Genomic DNA, 22759 nt, shown 5'->3' with positions numbered 1-22759 from the left:
CCTCTGCCTTCCTGCCTGTCCTTTTGATACGATGTGTGTCTTTGGACATTAAACTCCCAGTTATAATCTTCTTTCAGCCGTGATTCAGTAATGCCTACGACATCATATATGCCAATCTGCAACCGTGCTACAAGTTCATCTACCTTATTCCTTATATTTCTCTCATTCAAATATAACACCTTCAGTCCTGTATTCACCCTTTTTGATTTTGACTGTCTTTTGCATTGCAGCTCATCCTGTTGACTGCAATTTTGCCCTGTCAATAGCCTCTCCTCACTACACATTGCCTCAGTTTGTAATCCAGCTACCTCATCTTCAGCATTATCATCCGTCTCCCTTACAATATTTCTGCATTGAAATATATGCAGCACAGGACACTTAGTTGCTCCATACTCAATCTCTTGATTCCTAATTTAGTTTGAGGTCTTACCAATATCTACCTCCACAACTTCTGGCACTCTGGGTCCTGTCCCCTTGCAACTGTAGTTTAAACTCCACCATGCAGCATTAACAAACCTGCCCACAAGTATATTAGTCCCCCTCAGTTCAGGTGCAAACCATCCCTTCTGTACAGGTCCCACCTTATCTGGAAAAGAGCTTAATGATCCAAAAATCTGTGCTCTCCCTCCCTCCTACATCAAATCCTTATGCATGTATAATGGTGAATCATTGAATGTATTACCTTAGAGCAAGTCAACAGTCGTAACTAGCTTGACACCCAGTAGGATCATGGAACATTACAGCATATTAGATGCCATTCAGCCTACAATGTTGTGCCTACCTCTTAACCTACTCTGAGATTAATCTAACCCTTCTAAGAGTTTCTGCCCCTAACCACTCTGCCTCTACCAAAACCCTTGGGTGGGTGTTCCATGCACCCACCACTCTTTGTAAAGGAACATACCTCTGACATCCCTCATATACTTTTCTCCAATCCCCTTGAAATGATGCTCTTTGGTATCCACTAAAAGTCTGGCTATCCACTTAACCTCTGCCTATTAGCACCTTGTACACCTCTATCAAGTTGCCTCTCATCTTCTTTTGCTCTAAAGAGATAAGCTCTAGCTCACTGAACCCAACCTCCTAAAACATGCTCTCTAATCCAGACAGCATCCTGGTAAATCTCCTCTGCACCCTCTGCATCTCTCTTCTACATCCTACTTATAATACGGTGACCAGAACCGAGCATAATATTCCAATGCAGTCTAACCAGGGTTTTATAGAGCTGCAATATTGCCTTGTGGCTCTTGAACTGAATCTCTGTCTAATGGCTAATACATCATATGCCTTCTTTACAACCCTATTAATTAGCGAAGCAAATTTTAGTGATCTATGTATGTGGAGCCCAAGGTCCCTCTGTCCTCCACAAGGCATGGCATTTTGTTTATTTACATAGAGATGCAACACGGAACAGGCCTTTTCAGCCCAAAGAGCCATGTCACCCAGCAATCCACCTACTTAACCCTAGCCTAATCACAGGGCAATTTGCAATGACCACTTAACCTATTAACAAGTATGTCTGTAGAATGTGGGAAGAAACCAGAGCATCTGGAGGAAACCCGGATGCTCACAGGAAGGACATACAACTTCTAACAGACGTCAGAATTGAACTCGGAACTCCAATTGTATTTACCCTGTATTCTGACTTTGAATTCGACCTTCCAAAGTGAATCACTTCACACTTGTCCAGATTGAACTCCATCTGCTACTTCTCAGCTGTGCATGCTGTCAATGTCCCGTTGCAACCTATGACAACCTTCCACACTATTCACAGTTAGTTACTAATTGGGAATATTTACCTGCTGAGTGATAAACAAAATGCTGGAAGAACTCATTAGGTAAGGCAGCGTCTGTGGAGGGAAATTCACAGTCAATATTTTGGGTTGAGCCCCTTTCAAGTCCTGATTTATCTCAGCCAGAATTGTCCATTTCCCTTCACAGATGCTACCTGACCAGATGAGTTCATCCATCATTTTGTTTCCAGCATCTTCAGTCACTTGAATCTCCAAATTTACGTGTGGGTCTCTAACAGTGCTTACAGGACTGAATAATGTTCATTCTGTTGGTGTAAAATGACTGAAATTCTACTAATCACTGAAAATCTCTGTGCGCATGCGCCGGTCGTGCATGCAGCCGGTTACAGTTGCTCTGTAGTTTCTTACTTTTAAACTTTTTAACTTAGTTATTTGTTGTATTTTTTTTTCTCCCGGTAACACATTCAAGTTGCACCCTCAGTAACATGCTGGTGGAGAGAGTTTAACTTGCTTTTTTAGCACTGGAATTAGTTACATTCGGACAGTTCTCGTTAGCGTGGCAGCAGGATGGCTGTATTGTTTATTCCAGGGACCAATTGATTACACTCATGCCCGCCGGTTTAGCGAACAGAGCAGCGGACAGACCGGCTGAAATCTGGAGGAAAACACACAGAGGATGCAGAGAGGGATCAAAAAGGCGAGGGAAGAGGACCAGGTCGAGACAACAGAGGCTTATGGAGAAGAGAAGTTATAAGCCGTGTCTCCCCTCTCTCATCATGGGAAATGTGAGATCACTGGGGAATAAAATGGGCGAACTGACTGCGCTTGTCAGGAGTCAGAGAACATTTCAGGAGAGCAGTGTCATGTGCTCTACTGAGACGTGGCTACACAAGGACATACCCGATCAAAGTGTTTCCATAGAGGGCTTCCAGACCGTTTGAGCTGACCGGAATTGCACCGAGAGCGGTAAGCGTAAAGGAGTGGGGCTTGCTGTTCTGGTAAACAACAGATGGTGTAATCCTGGGCATATTACGATCAAGGAACGTGTCTGTAGCCCGGATATTGAACTTTTTGCTGTTGGACTCCGGCCATATTATTTGCCAAGGGAAATCTCGCATGCAATTGTGGTTGTTGTGTACATCCCTCCCTCTGCCAACCCGACGTCAGTGTGTAACATTATCTACACCGCCATAGCCAGATTACAAACCCAGCACCCAAGTGCCCTCATTACCATCTCGGGTGACTTCAGCCAGGTTACCATGGCTAGAACACTGCCCAAGTTCACGCAGTACGTGAGCTGTACAACCAGAGGGGAGAGGACTCTGTATTTGATGTACGCTAACGTTAAGGATGCATACAGCTCCTCTCCCCTCCCCCCACTGGGAAGGTCAGATCACAAGCTGGTGCACCTAAAACTCTGCTACGTGCCTCTGGTGAAGAGTAAACCTGCAACCTCGAGGACAGTGAGGAAATGGTTGGAGGAGGTTATGAGACGCTCCAGGGTTGTTTTGAGGTGACAGACTGGCAGGCACTCTGTGAGCCACATGGAAAGGATATTGATGAGCTCACAGAGTGCATCACTGATCAACTTCTGTGTGGGCTGCAATGTTCCAACAAGAACTGTCCTTTGTTATTCAAATAACAAGCCATGGGTAACAAAGGACATTAAGGACATCCTGAACGTTAAAAAGAGGGCGTTTAGAGATGGAAATAAGGAGGAGCTGAGGGCCTCATAGGGACCTGAAAGCCCGGATCAGGGAGGCTAAAGACAGGTACAGGAGGAAACTTGAGTGGAAGCTCCAGCAGAACAACATGAGAGAGGTCTGGAGGGGGATGAAGACCATCACTGGGTTCTGGCAAACTAGCAACAGAGGAGCTGAAGGCAGTGTGGACAGGGCCAATGAACTTAACCTGTTCTTTAACAGATTTAACATTGTGGCCCCTGCCCATCCCACACATGAGCCATCTGTTGTCGGCCCCCAACCAACACATATTCCACTCTCCCCTCCTACCCCTCCTCATAGTCCCCCACCCAGCTCTCATGACTATACCCCTCCCCCACATGAAACCACCACGGTGGGCATCACAGCTGAACAGGTGTGAAGACAGCTGAAACGTCTCAAACCAAGCAAGGCTGCAGGACAGGATGATGTCAGTACCAGGGTGCTCAAAGCCTGTGCCCCTCAGCTATATAGAGTACTTCGCCATGTATTCAATCTGAGCCTGAGGCTCCGGAGGGTTCCTGTACTGTGGAAGACATCCTGCCTCGTCCCTGTGCCGAAGACGCCACGCCCCAGTGGCCTCAATGACTACAGACCGGTGGCATTGACCTCCCACATCATGAAGACCCTGGAGAGACTTGTTCTGGAGCTGCTCCGGCCTATGGTTAGGTCACACTTAGATCCCCTCCAGTTTGCCTACCAGCCCCGACTAGGAGTTGAGGATGCCATCGTCTACCTGTTGAACCGTGTCTATGCCCACCTGGACAAGCCAGCGAGCACTATGAGGGTCATGTTTTTTGACTTCTCCAGTGCGTTCAACACCATCCACCCTGCTCTGCTGGGGGAGAAGCTGACAGCGATGCAGGTGGATGCTTCCCTGGTATCATGGATTCTTGATTACCTGATTGGCAGACCACAGTACATGTGCTTGCAACACTCTGTGTCCGACAGAGTGATCAGCAGCACTGGGGCTCCACAGGAGACTGTCTTGTCTCCCTTTCTCTTCACCATTTATACCTCAGACTTCAACTACTGCACAGAGTCTTGTCATCTTCAGAAGTTTTCGGATGACTCTGCCATATTTGGATGCATCAGCAAGGGAGATGAGGCTGAGTACAGGACTACGGTAGGAAACTTTGTCACATGGTGTGAGCAGAATTATCTGCAGCTTAATGTGAAAAAGACTAAGGAGCTGGTGGTAGACCTGAGGAGAGCTAAGGTACCGGTGACTCCTGTTTCCGTCCAGGGGGTCAGTGTGGACATGGTGGAGGATTACAAATACCTGGGGATACGAACTGACAATAAACTGGACTGGTTAAAGAACACTGAGGCTGTCTACAAGAAGGGTCAGAGCCGTCTCTATTTGCTGAGGGAACTGAGGTCCTTTAACATCTGCCGGACGATGCTGAGGATGTTCTATGAGTCTGTGGTGGCCAGTGCTATCATGTTTGCTGTTGTGTGCTGGGGCAGCAGGCTGAGGGTAGCAGACACCAACAGAATCAACAAACTCATCCGTAAGGCCAGTGATGTTGTGGGGATGGAACTGGACTCTCTCACGGTGGTGTCTGAAAAGAGGATGCTGTCTAAGTTGCATGCCATCCTGGTCAATGTCTCCCATCCACTACATAATGTACTGGGTGGGCACAGGAGTACATTCAGCCAAAGAGTCATTCCACCGAGATGCAGCACAGAGCGTCATAGGAAGTCATTCCTGCCTGTGGCCATCAAACTTTACAACTCCTCCCTTGGAGGGTCAGACACCCTGAGCCAATAGGCTGGTCCTGGACTTATTTCATAATTTACTGGCATAATTTACATATTACTATTTAACTATTTATGGTTCTATTACTCTTTATTATTTATGGCGCAACTGTAACGAAAACCAATTTCCCCCAGGATCAATAAAGTATGGCTATGGCTACTATGACTAAAATGGTGGATGATCTTAGTGGATCTGGCTACATTTATGGAAAGAGTAGAGCTAATGCTTCAGATTGATGACTCTTTATATCACAGTTTGTTCTAATTTCTGTTTTTATTTATATAAAAACTATGTCTTTTTGGAAATTTGCTCCCTGCATTTATAGAATTCCTTTTTAAGTATATTCATTTTGTTTTGTCTTAAAAAGAGGCTCTTTCAGAGCTTGAAACTTAGTTTCACTTGCTTAGCCTACAGTTAGATATCTCATTTTAAATTTGGTTGATTATAAATTTGTTTTTCTAAACCATATCATTAAGCAAAATTTGTTCTCTCCAAATGTTTCCTACAATTAAAAAATATATACTTTTGTTCTGTAAACAGTGGGGTGGTATGTTTGGGCAGCAAAAATCCTCCTCCTATCAGACATTGAAACCTAGTTTCACTTGTTTAGACTTGTGGTTAGATCTGTCATTTTATATTTATTCCATTGTAAATTATAGGTCTATCTACTTTCCAGATTAACAGTACAGTAGTGATTTTGAGATGGCAATTTGATCAGTTTGAAAGGGAGTCAAATATCATTTAATGTACCATTTCATCTCATGTTCAATCTTCCTGTCCTGTTTTACCTATTTTCCCCTGTATTCAATTGATTCAGCCGCATTGCTTCTGATTAATTCTACGCAGTCAATTATATTACCACTGTTTTACTTCTGTTTTAAGGGACAAGGCAGGTGGCTATGGAATTCAAGCACTTGGCGGAATGTTAGTGGAATACGTTCATGGGGACTTTTTGAACGTGGTGGGATTTCCCCTAAATCACTTCTGCAAGAAGCTGGATGAAATCTATAGTTCACTAGAAAGCCAGTGTATTGCAAGTAACACCAAGCCTAGTGATCTGGAGAGTGAATCTGTCAACCACAAGAAGAACGTAGCTGCAGAAATGAGTCTGAAATCTGACGAAACTGCACCGATGGACGAGACACTAAAAGGTTCGGCTTCAGCTCTACCAAACGTTACTGCAAAGGCACAAGAGTTGGTGGAAGTGCACCATGGTTTCCCAAGGATATCTACCCACATTGAGATGAACGAGTGCCTCCATAAAGTTGCAGACCTAGTGGATGGTTTCAAAGCATCAAAGGTGCAGAAATTAAACTGTGAATGGATTTTATTTTGACGGCATTGAAGTAATTTGACTTGACCTCATTGTTTAATGCATTATTCATGTGCAGAAAATGTTTCTGAGTTCAATTAGAGCTTTTGATTTTTAAGTTCAAGTTCTTGATAATTTCATTGAGTCATACAGCACAGAAACGATCCATCTGGTCTATGCCAACCAAGATTGCCATCTATGCTCATCACATTTGCCTGATCTGGCCCATATCCCTTTACCTTTGTTGTCCATGTATCTATTAAATTTTGTTATTGTACCTGAATCAACCTTTTCCTCTGGCAGCTCACTCCATATACTGACCACCCTCTGGCTGAACAAATTTGTCCCTCAGGCTCCCATTACATCTCTCCCCTCTCACCCTAAAAGTATGCCCTCTAGTTCTTGATTCCCTAACCCCGGGAAAAATACAGTCCATTCACACTACCTATGCCCCTCATTATTTTATAGACTTCTGTAAGATCAGTGGTGGGGTGGAGATACGTCTCTACCAAGGGAGGTGTAAGGCACTCCTTCCCTCCGCTAACTTTCAGGTCACCCTTGGGCAAAGTGTAGCACCTGCTTAGCGCCTCCACTCCACCCTGCCAGTCACATTATGTGAACCCATACGAGCAGCTGGTGGATGGTCGTATAAGCAGCTGCTGCACATCACAAGTCCTGGTTATGTGACTGCTGATGCCAAATGTACAATCTCTGAAGAGTATTGATAATGGCTGCGGTCACCTGCCTTGTAAAGACACTGCCTAGAAGAAGGCAATAGCAAACCACTTCTGCAGAAAAATTTGCCAAGAACAATCATGGTGAATAAACCATGTCATACAACACAGCACACAATGATGATAAGGTCAAATTGATTCATTGTTTAAGAAAGTACATACCCAGGATATAAATGCCATGAAAATTAGCTATCTTCAGCAGCCACAAAATACAGTACAAATTTGATAAATGAAAGCAAATATATACTTAAATTAACATTTGCAAACACGAGAAAATCTGCAGATGCTGGAAATTCAAGCAAGCCACACTCAGGTTGGAGGAACAACACCTTATATTCCGTCTGGGTAGTGTCCAACCTGATGGCATGAACATTGATTTCTCTGACTTCCGTTAATGCCCCTCCTTCCCTTCTTACCCCATAAAAAAAAGTTCTTTTTCTCTCTTTCCCTCCCACAGTAACTGCTTGCCTGTTCTCCATCTTCCTCTGGTGCTCCCCTCCCCTTTCTTTCTTCCAAGGCCTTCCGTCCTATGATACTCCCCCTTCACCAGCCTTGTATCCCTTTTGCCAATCAACTTCCCAGCTCTTGGCTTCATCCCTCCCCCTCCTGTCTTCTCCCATCATTTTGGGTCTCCCATCCCCCTCCCACTTTCAAATCTCTTACTATCTCTTTTTTTCCGTTAGTCCTGACGAAGGGTCTCAACCCAAAACGTTGACTGTACTTCTTCCTATAGATGCTGCCTGGCCTGCTGCGTTCCACCAGCATTTTGTGTGTGTTGCTTAAATTAACATTGGTTAAACTATACAACAAAATAAACAAAATATCTTTATACAGGTTAAGGCAGAGAAAAAACATATAGTCATATAGTCCAAGGTAATTTTAGGGTTAGTCAGCTAACCCTTTGCTTTTGACCAATGGTTTCTCTTCTATGTACAATTAAAATAAAACTACAGAGTGTGACTGTGCACACACTACATGTGAACACCACTACAACCTAGAGCAGCACATGCAAAATACTGGAGGAGTGCAGCAGGCAGCTTCGATGGAGAGGAATAAACAGTTGACCTTTCAGGCCAAGATCCTTATCAGGACTGGAAATGAAGGGGAAAGAGGCCAGAATAAGAATATTGAGGGGGAGGGGAAGGAGTACAGGCTGGAAGGTGATTGGTGAAGCCAAGTGAGAGATAAAGTAGGGAGGTGGAGGCAGGGATGAAGTGAGAAGCTAGGAGGTGATCGGTGGAAGAGGTAAAGGGCTGAAGAAGATGGAATCTGATAGGAGAGGAGAGTGGACTTTGGGAGAAAGGGAAGGAGCAGAGGCAATAGAGGGTGGTGAGGAGACGAGAAGGGGTAAGAAGGAAACCAGAATGGGGAATGAAAAAGTGAGAGTGGGCTGGAAGAAATTACCCAAAGTTGAAGAAACTGATGTTCATGTCCAACATAGACCCTGCTCTCACAAACTTGCCCCTGCCCACCATGACGAGAGTTTTGTTCGCTCATGGGGCATTGTCAAATTCATGGTTTCTGGGGAGGCTTTCAGCAATTGTTGCAGTGACAAAATTCACGTTCAGCATCAAGAAGAAATCTATTGTCAAAAGCAAATAAGCAAAATGTTCATTCAACAGTTTAGCGCATTAGGTCTGTTGTTGCTTTTTATGTTCAGCATCAGGTTTAATATCACTAACTTCCATAATGTGAAATTTCTTATTTAGTAGAAATGCACAGAGCATAAATGTGTAATTGCTGTAAATTACAAATAAATAAGTAGTCCCAAAAAAAAGAAATACAGGGTAAATATTTCACCCCTTGTTTAAATAGCATTGGGCCACAATTGTTTATGTTGGCATTGAAATTAATTTTCAGACTTTCATTAACTATTGAAGTTTGTACGGTCAAAATTCCATCTGTTAACCTTGTGATGCATTTTAAATGGGACCGTTGTAAATACAGCCTTCTCATGTGATGCAATGTTGTTTTCAGAGTAATACACACAAAATGATGGAGGGAATTAGTAGGTCAGGAAGCATCTATGGAGAGGAATAAACAGCCCTCCAGCATTTTGTGTGTGTTACTCTGGATTTCCAGCATCTTCAGAATCTCTGTGTTTATACTGTACCTTTTTTTTATCATATGTAGTTGTATTTAGGTTTCTCACATATTCTTCTGATTTTTTACAGTACTAACTTTTACCTGATGGTGACTGCTGTGGTTTTATCCTGCAGGTCTTATTCACAGCTACCAAACTGAAGGTATTTGATATATTGAGCTTACAGGGAAGCTTAGAAACTTCAGACATTGCTCAGAGATTAAAGACAACAGTGGATGCGACAGAGCGTCTCTTAGATGCCTGTGTATCACTTGGTTTACTAGATAAAACACCAGGAACATCACAATGTAAGTTTTCAAATAACCATGCTTCTGTTGATTGGGTTCTGTGTAAAGTTTGTCTTCATTTGTCTTTGATTTTTAATCCACCTGTCTCGTGTGGATGTTTGTATCTTTGAAACAAAATGGAGATGTATGAAGTCCTTTGCAGAACACACTTCCTTAGAGTGCTTTCATAGTATAATATTGTAAACACAATGAGCACTTTACAAGACAATGAATCTTGCTTTTTTGGTTCAAATTACGGTCTTTCTCATACAATTCTTGTATAATTTATATATAGTTATGTATTTCTCCTACATGATGCACCTCTAATGTTATGTGCCTGTACTGTTGCTGCTGTTTTAATTGCTCCTGTGCATACATGTACTTGAGCATATGAAAAAGAAATTAAAATTAACAGTACTCCTAATTTTTGGTCACCTACCTACAGGAAAGTAAATAAGGTTGAAAGGATCAAGAGAAAATTTACAAGGATGTTGCGTGAACTGGAGTACCTGGGTTACAAGGGTAGATTGAATAGGTTAGGACTTTATCCCTTGGAACGTAGAAGTCTGAGGGAAGATTTGATAGAGATATACAAGGTTGAGGGATAAATGCAAGCGAGCATTTTCCATTGTGGTTGGGTGGGACTACAACTAGAGGTCATGGATTAAGGGTGAAAGGTGAAAAGTTTAGGGGAACATGAGGGGAATTTCTTTATGCAGAGGTTTGTGATTGTGTGGAACGAGCTGGCAGCGCAAGTCGTGCATGCGAGCTCAATTTCAATTTTTAAGAGAAATTTGGATCGGTACATGGATGGTAAGGGTAAGGAGGGCTACAGGTTTGGCATAGACTAGATGGGCCAAAGGGCCTGTTCCTGTGCTGTAATTTTCTATGATTCTGTGACTCTATAGGACCAAAAGCAGAGAAAACTGGGGAGAGGAAAGCTAGCAAAATTTTACTTGCCGGAGAAAGCTTTATTGATGTTCGTTGGTCCTGCAAGTAATTACATGCATTTTATGTGGAAACTTCTACTGTTCCACCTCAATTTTTTTTTCAAAACTTGGCAAAAATTCATGAAAGGAGCAATTACAATTGTGAAATGAACTGCATTCTAATGTCTTTTGCACACGTTCTCATGTGTACCCAATTTTCTCAATGAGGATCAGTTGATGGAGTTGAAAGTCAGAGGAGCAGCAGAATTCAACCAATTATCTCAAAGGAATCATTCATTGTAGTAATGATACAGATTTATGTATATTTTTCATGTTCTCCCTGTGGCCCTGCCCATTCTCTCCAGGTGTTCTTGTTTACTCTTCCTTCCCAAAGATGTACAGTAGTGCTAGAAAGTTTGTGAACCCTGTGGAATTTTCTCTAGTTCTGCATAAATATGACCTAAAATGTGATCAGATCTTCACGTAAGTCCTAAAACTAGATAAAGGGAACCCAATTAAATAAACAACACAAAAACATTATAATGTTTCATTTATTCATTGAGAAAAATGATCAAATATTACATGTGTTTGTTGCAAAAAGTATGTGAACCTCTGGGGCAGTGCATTTTATGAAAACTATTTGGAATCAGGTGTTCCAATCAATGAGATGAGATTGGAGGTGTGGGTTGTAGAGGTGCCCTACCTTATTAAAAAAAGACGCACCAGTCAGGTTAATAACCTGTTTTTCTCAAGAAAGATTTGTTTGTGTGCACTATCACTCAATCAAAACAACTTTCAGAGGACCTGAGAAGAAGAATTATAGAGATGCATGAAGCTAGAAAAGGCTTCTAAAGACCTCAGTGTTCATCAGTCCACAGTAAGAGAAATTGTCTAGCAATGGAAGAAACTCAATACTGTTGCTACTCTCCCTTGGAGTAGACATCCTGCAAAGAACACTCTAAGAGCACAAAGTGCAATAATGCTGAAGGAGTTGAAAAAGAACCCAAATATATGTGTCCACGATAAGAAAAACACAGAACAAGAATGATGTTCATGGAAGGACTCCATGGAGGGAACCACTGTTCACCAAAAAAAAATATTGCTGCACGTCTCAAGTTTGTAAAAGACCACCTGGATGTTCTACAATGCGTCTGGGACAATGTTATGTGGACAGATGAGACAAAAGTTGAACTTTTTAGCAGAAATATACATTGCAATGTTTGGAGGAAAAAGATCACTGCATACCACACCAACACTTCATGCCAACTGTGAAGCATGGTGGAAGGAGCATCATGGTTTCGGGCTGCTTTGCTGTCTCAGTGACTGGACAGCCTGCAATCGTTGAGGGAACAACAAATTCCAAATTGTATTGACATTTTACAGGAGAATGTCATGGTAGCAGTCCGTCACCTGAAGCTTAATAGAAGTTGGATAATGCTACAAGACAATGATCTGAAAGACAAGAATAAATTAATACAGAATGGTTTAAAAAGAAGAAAATTTGTGTTTTGGAATGGCCGAGTCAAATTCCTGACCTTAGTCCTATAGAAATGATGTGGAAGGACCTGAGGCAAGCAGTTCATGCAAGGAAGCCTACCAACATCCCAGAGCTGAAGCAGTTTATAAGGAGGAATGACAATAATTCCTCCAAGGTAAACAACAGGAATTCTGCAGATGCTGGAAATTCAAGCAACACACATCAAAGTTGCTGGTGAACGCAGCAGGCCAGGCAGCATCTCTAGGAAGAGGTACAGTCGAGGTTTCAGGCCCAGACCCTTCGTCAGGAAGGGTCTCGGCCTGAAACGTTGACTGTACCTCTTCCTAGAGATGCTCCCTGGCCTGCTGCGTTCACCAATTCCTCCAAGGTGATGTGCAGGACTGATCAACAGTTACTGGAAACATTTGGTTGAGGTTATTGCTGTACACACCAGTTATTGAAAGCAAAGGTTCACATACTTTTTCTAACAAATACATGTAATATTGGATCATTTTTCTCATTAAGTAAATGAACAAGCATAATGTTTTTATGTTATTTATTTAATTTGGTTCTCTATCTAGTTTTAGTACTTACATGAAGATCTGATCACATTTTAGGTAATATTTATGCAGAAATAGAGAAAATTCTACAGGGTTTACAAACTTTATAGCACCACTATATGGGTTAGTAGATTAATTGCCCCTTAGCCTTACTACCCGTTGCACTGCAGTTAGCGTAACAGGTCCTCCCTCTCTGCCTGTCCTTGTCCATCAAAAGCAATTTTGGTCTTGATCTTGGCAGTGTTCAGGGCTTCTTTCATCACTACAGTAGCTTTCTCTCTGTTTTCACTACTGTCGGTCATCCAAGTCCCACGTGGAGACTCAGGAATACCGTCACACAGATATAGAAAGATTCTTTATTCCTGTTTTTGTACAATTTTGTTTGACCGTTCAGGATTGTTAGCCCTGAGCTGAACCCCCAAATCTAGAGGACTTTGCCCCTAGTGTGCAGGTAACTAGTAGAAGTTGGGGCAAGTTGAAGAAAATGTGGGGAGTGGAAATGATGTTGGACGGTTAAAGTGGGTGATTGATGGTCAGTGTGGAGTTGCTGGGCCAAAGGGTGTGTTTCTATACTGTACCTCTTTATGACTTCTGGACAGTCTTGTGGTTACCAAATCCTTGGACCAGACCATTTAGGCAAATCAACAAAAAGAAGTTGAAAATTCCACACAGGTAGCATCAGAGGTCTGCGTCGAAACTAATTCACTGATACAGTGAGTCAGCAGTTCTTATTAGTTGCAGCACTGTGTTGAGAAAATTAATATAAACAACTTAAAGTTGCCTAAATTGCTTTTAGATATTGAGAAAGTGAAGTTAACTGTTGAGGAAGTACAGGGGAGAAATTGTATTGTTTTTATAAATTTAATTCTAGTGTCTTCAGATTGATACTCATTAATATAAAAATTAAAGAAATTATCATTTGTGTCTTCACAGTAACCACAATATTTAAAGGCATTTAATGCTTAAGTTTGATAATGCTTTTGATTAATTTTCACATTTCCATGCCTCATAATTGGACCACGGCTGATATTTGTGACCTAATATCAGCAGCAGTCCAAATATGCAGTGACCTTAGGATTGCCTAAATGATTATAAACGTATTGACCTATCCACCAGCAGGAGATAAAATCACTGTTTGCTCTCAGGAGTTCCCATTACACTGTACATACTTTGTATTTCTGCTGAAGTGAACACAGCCCCATTTTTTTCTCTCAGTTCCCATATTTTCTGATTTCTTTTTGGTTGAGAGAGAGGCCGTTCAGCTCTTTGAGTCTGTGCCTATCTTGAAAGCAATCTCATCCACCCCATTTATTTCTTTGGGACCTATTCTCCACCTTGTGCTTACCCACTCCCTATTATTCTCTCACCCACACCTGGAGTAGATTACAGTCCCAATGAAGGGTCTTGGCCCGAAATGTCAGCTTTTTATTCCTCGCCACAGATGCTGTCTGACCTGATGAGCTTTTTCACCATTTTGTATGTGTTACAGTGCATTACAGTGGCTAAATAAGTGCCAGCCATCATATATTTTGGAACGTGTGAAGGATTTGAGCATGTACAGTTGTAGGGAGAACTTATAAAGTCCAGAGTTACTATTTCTAGTCAAAGATCCTTACTCACAATTATTCTGAAGACACTTTTCTGATAGTCATAGTCATACTTTATTGATCCCGGGGGAAATTGGTTTTCGTTACAGTTGCACCATAAATAGTTAAATAGTAATATGTAAATTATGCCAGGAAATAAGTCCAGGACCAGCCTATTGGCTCAGGATGTCTGACCCTCCAGGGGAGGAGTTGTAAAGTTTGATGGCCACAGGCAGGAATGACTTCCTATGACGCTCTGTGTTGCATCTCGGAGGAATGAGTCTCTGGCTGAATGTACTGCTGTGCCCACCCAGTACATTATGTAGTGGATGGGAGACATTGACCAAGATGGCATGCAACTTAGCCAGCATCCTCTTTTCAGACACCACTGTCAGAGAGTCCAGTTCCATCCCCACAACATCACTGGCCTTACGAATGAGTTTGTTGATCCTGTTGGTGTCTGCTACCCTCAGCTTGCTGCCCCAGCACACAACAGCAAACATGATAGCACTGGCCACCACAGACTCGAAGAACATCCTCAGCATCGTCCAGCAGATGTTAAAGGACCTCAGTCTCCTCAGGAAATAGAGACGGCTCTGACCCTTCTTGTAGACAGCCTCAGTGTTCTTAGGATCTTTCATCTGAAACATTAACTCTGTTGCTCTTCCAATAGATGTCAGCTGACTTGCTGAGTATTTCCAGCATTTTCTGTTTTCATTTTATATTTACAACACCTGCAGTTTTCTATTCACTTCTAAACTTCAGCATCCAAGTCAGGTTGCTGAAATGGAGGCAGTCACATTGCTGTCCAGAATCAGAATTAGACTTAATACACTGGCATATGTCATGAAATTTGTTGACTTTGACTTTACAGCAGTGGTACAATGCAATACATAATAATAGGAAAAGAACTGTGAATTACAGTAAATACATGTGTGTAAAATGTAATAGTTAAATAAGTGGTGCAAAAAGTAGAAATAAAAAGGTGGTGAGGTAGTGTTTATGGGTTCAATGTCCATTCAGAAATCGGTTGGCAGAGGGGAAGAAGCTGTTCCTGAATCGTTGTGTGTGCCGTCAGGCTTCTGTACCTCCTTCCTGATGGTAACAATGAAGACAGGGCATGACCTGAGTGATGGGATCCATAATAACATTTCTCAGATATCACCTCATGTTTAAAAATTACCTTTGCAACCAATGATTTAATGAAAGAGTTCTCAAAATTGCACGTACCAGTTGTCTGTTAATCTGAAAACAGTTTTGAATATTTCCTTGGAAATAGATTACAGTAAACCATAAATTTCTGTGTGGTCTGTATGTAAAAAAAAAGGTGTGGAGTATTTTAAAGCTTTGGTACCTTGAAAAACAAAATAACCTGCTTCTGTATTCTTTAAATTTGCTTTTGCAGTATATAAGAACACAAAATTTGCCAACATGTTCCTGGTATCAGGCTCTGCAAATTCCATGAGTGACTATATTCTTTATAATAATGACTACATTTGGCCACTTTTCACTCATCTGGATACAGCCATTAAAGAGGGACCAGGTCATTGCCTATCAGCTCCTGGGGGAAAGGCTGAAGACTTATTTCAGGTAAAGTACCTTGTTTTTTTTCAGAACTGACTTTCCATGTATGATTGGGCACATGTTTCCACACCATCAATCTTGTACTGTTGAGAAATCTCTTTGGAGGGTGAGTCATTGTTAACAAACTGTTGATTATTACCACTGATTTAAGTCTGATGGTTTGTGTGGCACAGTGGCATAGTGGTTACTGTATTGCTTTTATAGCTCCAGTGACCAGGGTTCAATTCCCGTCGCTGTCTGTAAAGGGGTTGTAGGTTCTCCCTGTGACCACATGGGTTTCCTCTGGATTCTTTGGTTTCCTCCCTCATTCCAAAAGCGTATGGGTCAGTAGGTTAATTGGTTACATGGGTATGATGTGGCAGCAGGGGCTTCATGGGTCGGAGCAGCCTGTTACTGTGCTGTGTCTCTAAATAAAAAAAGCTTGCGTTTGTTGTTAGTGATCACTTGGCATGCAGCCAACATAGATTTTGGTTGTAGTTAAGATGAAATAGCTGGTAGTATTGCTTATCTCACTACATTATAAACTGAAATGAGCTTTATAATTGTGAGTTTGCAGTTTGCATTGAGGTAGTGGATTCTTTAAAGAGGTGACTTAATGACAGTGCAGTACTGATATAAGTATTGTAGGTCTCTAAATGTTTTCTTTCAGGTAAGGTTATAACTAGGGTCTGAAGCACAATGAGATTATTTTTTTCCCAATGCCGTGAGTTGTTATGATCACACTGCTGCCTGAAATATTTATGGAAGTAAATTAATATTAGTGAAACCCCTTTTTACCAGGCTTACCTCTGGCTCACAGCCACCAGCCGTAGCAGTGAGAAATCCACTTCTCTCAGACGCCATACGTCTAGGGTCGATATGACATGGGTTCCACCAAACCCGGGCGGGAAGTTGGGATGTCTCGCCCACCTGAACAACGATCTGTCTGAATTCTGTGTAACTACTGCCCGCATGCAATCACCTGTCAGCAAGCAAGAAATATCAGACCATATACTACATACATTATAAAGAAAGTAGAATTATGAATGTTAACTTCATCAAATCATTATTAAGGAAGAAAGGGAAAAAAAGAAAAAAAACAAAAGGGCCCACAATAATTAAAACAGTCAAATGTGCTCAAGGTTCGAGCTCAAATCTTCCAAAAGCTGATGTATCTGATGTACTCATGGTACCAACTCCTATTCACTGATCACCAGTAGGATTTCCCCTCTTGGACTCCCATCAAATCACGCATTCCCATCAGATCAAATTCTACGGCCAGTTTTCTCGAGCTTCTTCTTTCTCCATCTCACAACGAAAAGACCTCGACCCACCCCAGTGTCCATCACAAAAACCTTCCCGCCCAGTGTTATCTAGAACCTTCTCCCAATTCCACCATTTGATTGGATGACACTACATTCCAAAGTATGAACATCACAACCCCTTATTTTTTATGGTAACCCAGACACTGCCAGCAGACCACACTGCTTCTACAGAAAATCATTAAGAGAAATACCCTACAACATTAGCAGTAAAATCTTAACCAGGATGTTACATTAGCTTTCAAAAGAATATTGTAAGAGTAATTTGGAAGGAAGCATGATTGCACATGGGGTAAACTAGGGATATGGAATTAATTGGATAATTCTATGATCTGATTAATTCTGATTAGGGAAATAGTGCCTCTCCTCCTTCCCCTTCTCCTCTCCTATCAGATTCCTTCCTCTCCAGCCCTTTACCTTTCCCACCCACCTGGCCTTATCTAACACCTTCCAGCTATTCTGCTTCCCCCTCCTTCCACCTTTTTCTTCTGGTGCCTTCCCCCCTTTCTTTCCAGTCCTGAAGAAGGGTCTCTGCCCAAAATGTCATCTACTTGTTCATTTCCATAGATGCTGTCTGACCTGCTGAGTTCTTCCAGCAGTTTTTGTGTGTTGCTCTAGATTTCCAGCATCTGCAGAAATCCTTGTTTATATGATTGCGGAAGTCTGACTGGTGGGTGGTGACATGTGTACCTCTCAGCTCAGAATCAGTGATGGAGAAAGCCATTATAACGTGATTGTTCACTTAAATACAAAATCTACTTGGATTTCTAATTTACGTTCGAAAGTAAAATATTTATTATTCCACCTACCTAAAATTAAAACTTGTGTGTATTGGAAATATTTTACAGGTAATGAGGAGATATAATTTTAACTTGATTAGAGGAAAATATGGGGGGGGGGAGAATGTCAGAGGTAAGTTTTTTTTTACACAGAATGGTGGGTGCGTGGAACGCCCTATCAGGGGTGGTGGTAGAGGCAGATACACTCGGAACATCTAGAAGACTCTTAGACAGGCACATGGATGATAGGAACACAGACGGCTATGTAGGAGTAAGGAGTTAGATTGATCTTTAGAGCAGGTTATAAGATCAGCACACAATTGTAGGCTGAAGAGTCTGTACTGTGCTACAATGCTCTATGTTCTATCATTTCATTTTGAAGATTTAACTAAGTTGATGATAAAGATCACTTGGCATATAATCAATGTAGATTTAGGTCATTGTTAAGAGGAAGTAGTAGCATTGCTTATCTCATTACATTGTAAACTTAAATGAGCTTTATAACTGTTGTGAGTTTGGAGTTTGCACTTGGGTAGTGGATTCTTTAAAAGCGGTTACTTTTCCCACTACTATTAAAGCCACCATTTTCAGTATGTATCTGAAAACCTGTTCAAGGAAACTTGGGCGGCTTTAATTCTGTCTTCCCCTCAGTAGAGGTGTTGTAGTGCCACTGATGGTGAGAGGGTTTTGTACAGAATGCCTTGTTTTCAAGGGCCAGTTTAGTTTTTAAACATATTACAAATTTTAATATGATATGGATTTAAGATGAAGAGAAAATTATGCAACCTATCTAGACACATCACAGCTTGGTATGGAAGACATTGCAAAGAGTTGTGAATGTAGCCCAGTCTATTACAAAAACTGGCTTCTTCTTCGTGACTCTGCATACACTTCCCGTTGCCTCGGGCAAAACAGCGAACATAAGACCCATCCCACCCTGATCAATTCTGCCCCTTCCTCCCAAACCCTTTATGTCAGACAAGAGATATAAAAGCTTGACAAGTCATGCCACTAACCTTCTGACCTGCTGTTATAAGAGTGGAACTCTTAATCTCACAAACTATGCCATTGTGACCCTCTGCCTACTACCTACCAGCCAGTGCACTTTCTCAGTAGCTGTAACACTATGTTCTGCATTCTGTTACTGCTTTCCTTTTATACTACCCAGATGTACTTATGCTTGGGTCAATATCTCTGCAGAGTATGCAAAATACAGTTTTCCACTCTTACCTTGATGTATCTTCAGTGACCAGTTTATTCTTTAATGCAAATGTGTAATCTGCATGTGGCAGCAACTCAATGCGTAAAAGCATGTAGACATGGACAAGAGGTTCAGTTGTTCAGACCAGACATCAGAATGGAGAAGAAATATGAGCTAAGTGATTTTGAACACGGCATGATTGTTGGTACCAGACAGGGTGGTTTGAGTATCTCAGAAACACAGCAGTCTCTAGAGTTAACAGGGAAAGGAGGTAAAAATTAAAAAAATCTAATGAGGGCAGTTCTATGGGTGGAAACACCTTGTTAATTAGGAAGGTCAGAGGAAAATGGCCAGACTGGTTCAAGCTGACAGGACAGTGACAGAAACTCAAGTTACCACATTTTACAACGTTGGTGTGCAGAAGAACATCTCTGAACACACATGTTGAATCTTGAAGTGGATGGGCTACAGCAGCAGAAGACCACATTGAGCTCCACTTCTGTACGTAATAATGTAGCCACTGAGTATATGTGACAGTAATAAACCAAATATCTGTATAAACCATTTCCTCCAGCAGTTTCACTTCAAGACTTCATTTGGTCTTGGTTCCTACAGAAAGTGCCATGTTGTGTATATTTACTAGTTGAATGTTTTTTCCTATTGTCACTTAACCACTTGGCTAATTATTTGTTTCATTTCTTATTTTAATGTGCTACATTAACATCTAATTTTCCATCAACAGAATTCAGAACAATTGTTGTCTCTAATGTCAGCAATTAACAATGTTGTCAAAGTTGTTGGGAAGGACATTGTCAGGGCATTTGATCTTTCGTCATTTAAAACTGCTTGTGACTTAGGAGGTATGACATTTTTAAAAATATAATGATGTACCTTCATGACAAATGAGTAAATTTTTGTCCCCCTCCTAAGAATGTTGTTGTAGACTAATCTTGGAGAGAGCTTAACAAAGGATAAGAATTGAAAAGAAAGAAAATCATCAGTAAACCTGAAGATTATCTAGCAGTTTGAAATAATTCAGGAAAGGATAACCAAGAAATTGATAAAGAAAACAGAGAAAATAGAATGTGAGGTGAAACTTTTTATACTGATATTTCATTGTGTACCTTAATACAGGGGTCCCCAACCTTTTTTGCACCGCGGACCGGTTTAATATTGACAATATTCTTGCGGAGCAGTGGGGGGGGGGAGTGTTAATCATGGCCGGAGTATAGGTGATAAGTCAGCTATAAGTCACTTATCAGTGGCTAATACACTCAATTTTGTTTCTAAAAGGGTTTATCTAACAAATTTAATATTAAACACGCAGTGCATATTTTCCTCGCATGAATATAGTGATAAGTCAATTATAGGTCATAAGGGGGTTCCTTATGTCCAGTCTATTCTGCAATTTAGTTTTCGTTGCATTCATTGCAGAAAACTCCACTTCGCAGAGATATGATGTTGGAAATGGAAGCAACATTTTCAGTGCTTTCGTGGCTGTCTCAGGATATTCAGCCTTGACTTTGATCCAGAATGTTGGCAGAGATGTTATGTCAAACATACTTTTCAGCCCATCGTCATTTGCAAACTTGAGGAGTTGATCTTCTTCCCGCGCTGACATGGATGATTCACCGGGGACATTCACAAGTGGGTCACGGACCCATTCCTTTGCACGTCTTGAGTCATTTGCGGTTGGGAAGTAACACTCAAATTCAGCCGACAGCGAAGTTAGGTGATCACACACCAGCTGTGAGAAGGACGGTGCAGCCTCAGTCTCTACCAAATTCCCAGCTAATGTTGGGAACGTGTCAGATATGCCCCTGTCCACTCGCCATCCCCACAGTTCCAGTTTGGCTGTGAAAGCAAACACTTTATCTGCCAACTTGAAGACAGTTGTCATTCTCCCCTGAAGTGACAAATTGAGTTCATTGAGCAGGTTGAAGGTGTCACACAGATAAGCGAGTTTTGCTATCCACTCCTCGTCACTGAAGTGTGCTGCCAGTGGTGACTTTTTCCTGAAAGAAATCTCAGTAGCTGCTCTCTTAACTCAAAAACCCTGGCCAGGGCTCTCCCCCTTGATAACCACCTGACTTCAGTGTGTAGGAGAAGGCGTTTATGCTCTGCATCTGTTTCCTTGCAAAGCTGCTCAAACACACGTGAATTAAGGGCTTTTACTTTGATTTGAACTTCAACAATGTCACTCAAAACGCTGTTAAGATCAGGTGACATTTTTTGGCGAGCCAGCATTTCCCAGTGTGTAGACTGGCATTAAGGAGCAACCTCTTTGACTTGAGTAGTGAAACCAGACTTGTTAAGCCGTGCCAACAGCTGTGCGTCGATGTCCTCGATTCTCCTTGAAACTGTGGTAGCTGAAAGAGAAACCTGTGCCATCTTGTTAGCTGCAGCTTCTTCCAACAGTTCACGGCACAGGTCCTTGGCAGCAGGCAGAATCAATTCTTCACCAACAGTGAAAGGCTTCTTAGCCTTTGCAATACAGCTAGCCACTAAGTATGACGCTCTCAGAGCAGCAGAATTTGTAGAAGTGGTGGCTCTCAGCACTTGTTTCTGACCCACTTGCTCATGTTTTTTCCGCTCAAAAAACTCAACGCGTTTGTCTTTAAGTGCAGGGTGCTTGGAACTTCTGAAGCAGTTTTGAGGGCTTCATTGCCTCATTAGACAGCTTGTCTCTACATATCACACACAGGGGGCTTGGAGCGTGCGAGTCACCAGTCGCAATAAAGCCATATTTTACGTATGACTTGTTGTATTTTCTGTTAAAGGAAGCTTTCTTTTTTTCTGCAGTCTTGGCCTCAATTGTTTCTGCGTTATCATCATCATTAGGCCATTTATGTCCCCTACCATCTCTTCCAAAGAAACTCTCAAGCGATGTTTGTTTTTTACTCATCGAGTAGTTGTAGGTTAATGACCGACTGATGGCCGCGCGTGCATTCAAGTTCAACAGTGGGCATGACAGGGAATGAGGAAATGAGTGCAGTTAACTCATATCGTTTCTTTGCGGCCCGGGAGCACATGCTTTGCAGCCCGGTGGTTGGGGACCACTGCCTTAATAAATGGAGCAGGTAGATTTTTGTCTCCCTCCAAGAATTCTGTTTTAGACTGGTCTTGGCACTTAGCAAAGAAAAAATTGTAATAGTGGAGTTAATGCTATCTGAGCTTCATTCTATGATGTAATTTTTGTAAGTCATGTAGAAGCTAATAAGGTCAATGTATCCATAGTTTATAGATGGAGCTGTTTTTATTTTGATTTATGGCCTGCTGCATTTTATTCTAAGAAGTTGTTCATTTATTTATAGTCAAGTACTTCTAGTATCATATGTTCATGCCTTAAAATTCCTTTAATGTGTTGAAGGCTTGCAGAATTTTTTTTTTACCAGATTCATTGCCATCTTCTTTGCATTGATTAGAGGCCTGAGCATGGGTTCAAGACTAAGTACCAGAGAAGATAGAAACTAAGTGGGAGGTGAGGGTTTGAGGAGATATAACTGGGTGGACAGGCATGGTCAAGTTGGGCTGAAGGGTCTGATTCCACACTGTATAACTCTTTGGCTCTATGGGAGGTATCAGCATATCTTGAAGGCTACGCAGGGAGAAGAAGAGTATGATTCGAAGAAGTAATGCCAACTAAGCAAAACTGGCCATATTAACTATAGTGTAGAAATTCAGTTTTA

General features: G+C 41.7%; 1 protein-coding gene across 5 annotated transcripts in view; it reads left to right on the top strand.

Annotated features, from left to right (window-relative positions):
* Positions 1-22759, top strand: part of asmtl (acetylserotonin O-methyltransferase-like) — an 81757-nt gene that overhangs the window by 45401 nt on the left and 13597 nt on the right. For all 5 annotated transcript variants that reach the window (XM_063054582.1, XM_063054586.1, XM_063054583.1 and 2 more), the window contains exons 8-11: positions 6120-6537; positions 9503-9674; positions 15611-15795; positions 19813-19930. In XM_063054582.1, coding sequence (XP_062910652.1) covers positions 6120-6537; positions 9503-9674; positions 15611-15795; positions 19813-19930 — 893 coding nt within the window. The remainder of the gene's footprint in view (positions 1-6119; positions 6538-9502; positions 9675-15610; positions 15796-19812; positions 19931-22759) is intronic.

Source organism: Mobula hypostoma, chromosome 7 (genome assembly GCF_963921235.1).
Source record: "Mobula hypostoma chromosome 7, sMobHyp1.1, whole genome shotgun sequence".
Taxonomy (NCBI): domain Eukaryota; kingdom Metazoa; phylum Chordata; class Chondrichthyes; order Myliobatiformes; family Myliobatidae; genus Mobula; species Mobula hypostoma.
Note: the sequence above shows the minus strand (reverse complement) of the source record. Positions and strands in the feature narration are given on the sequence as shown.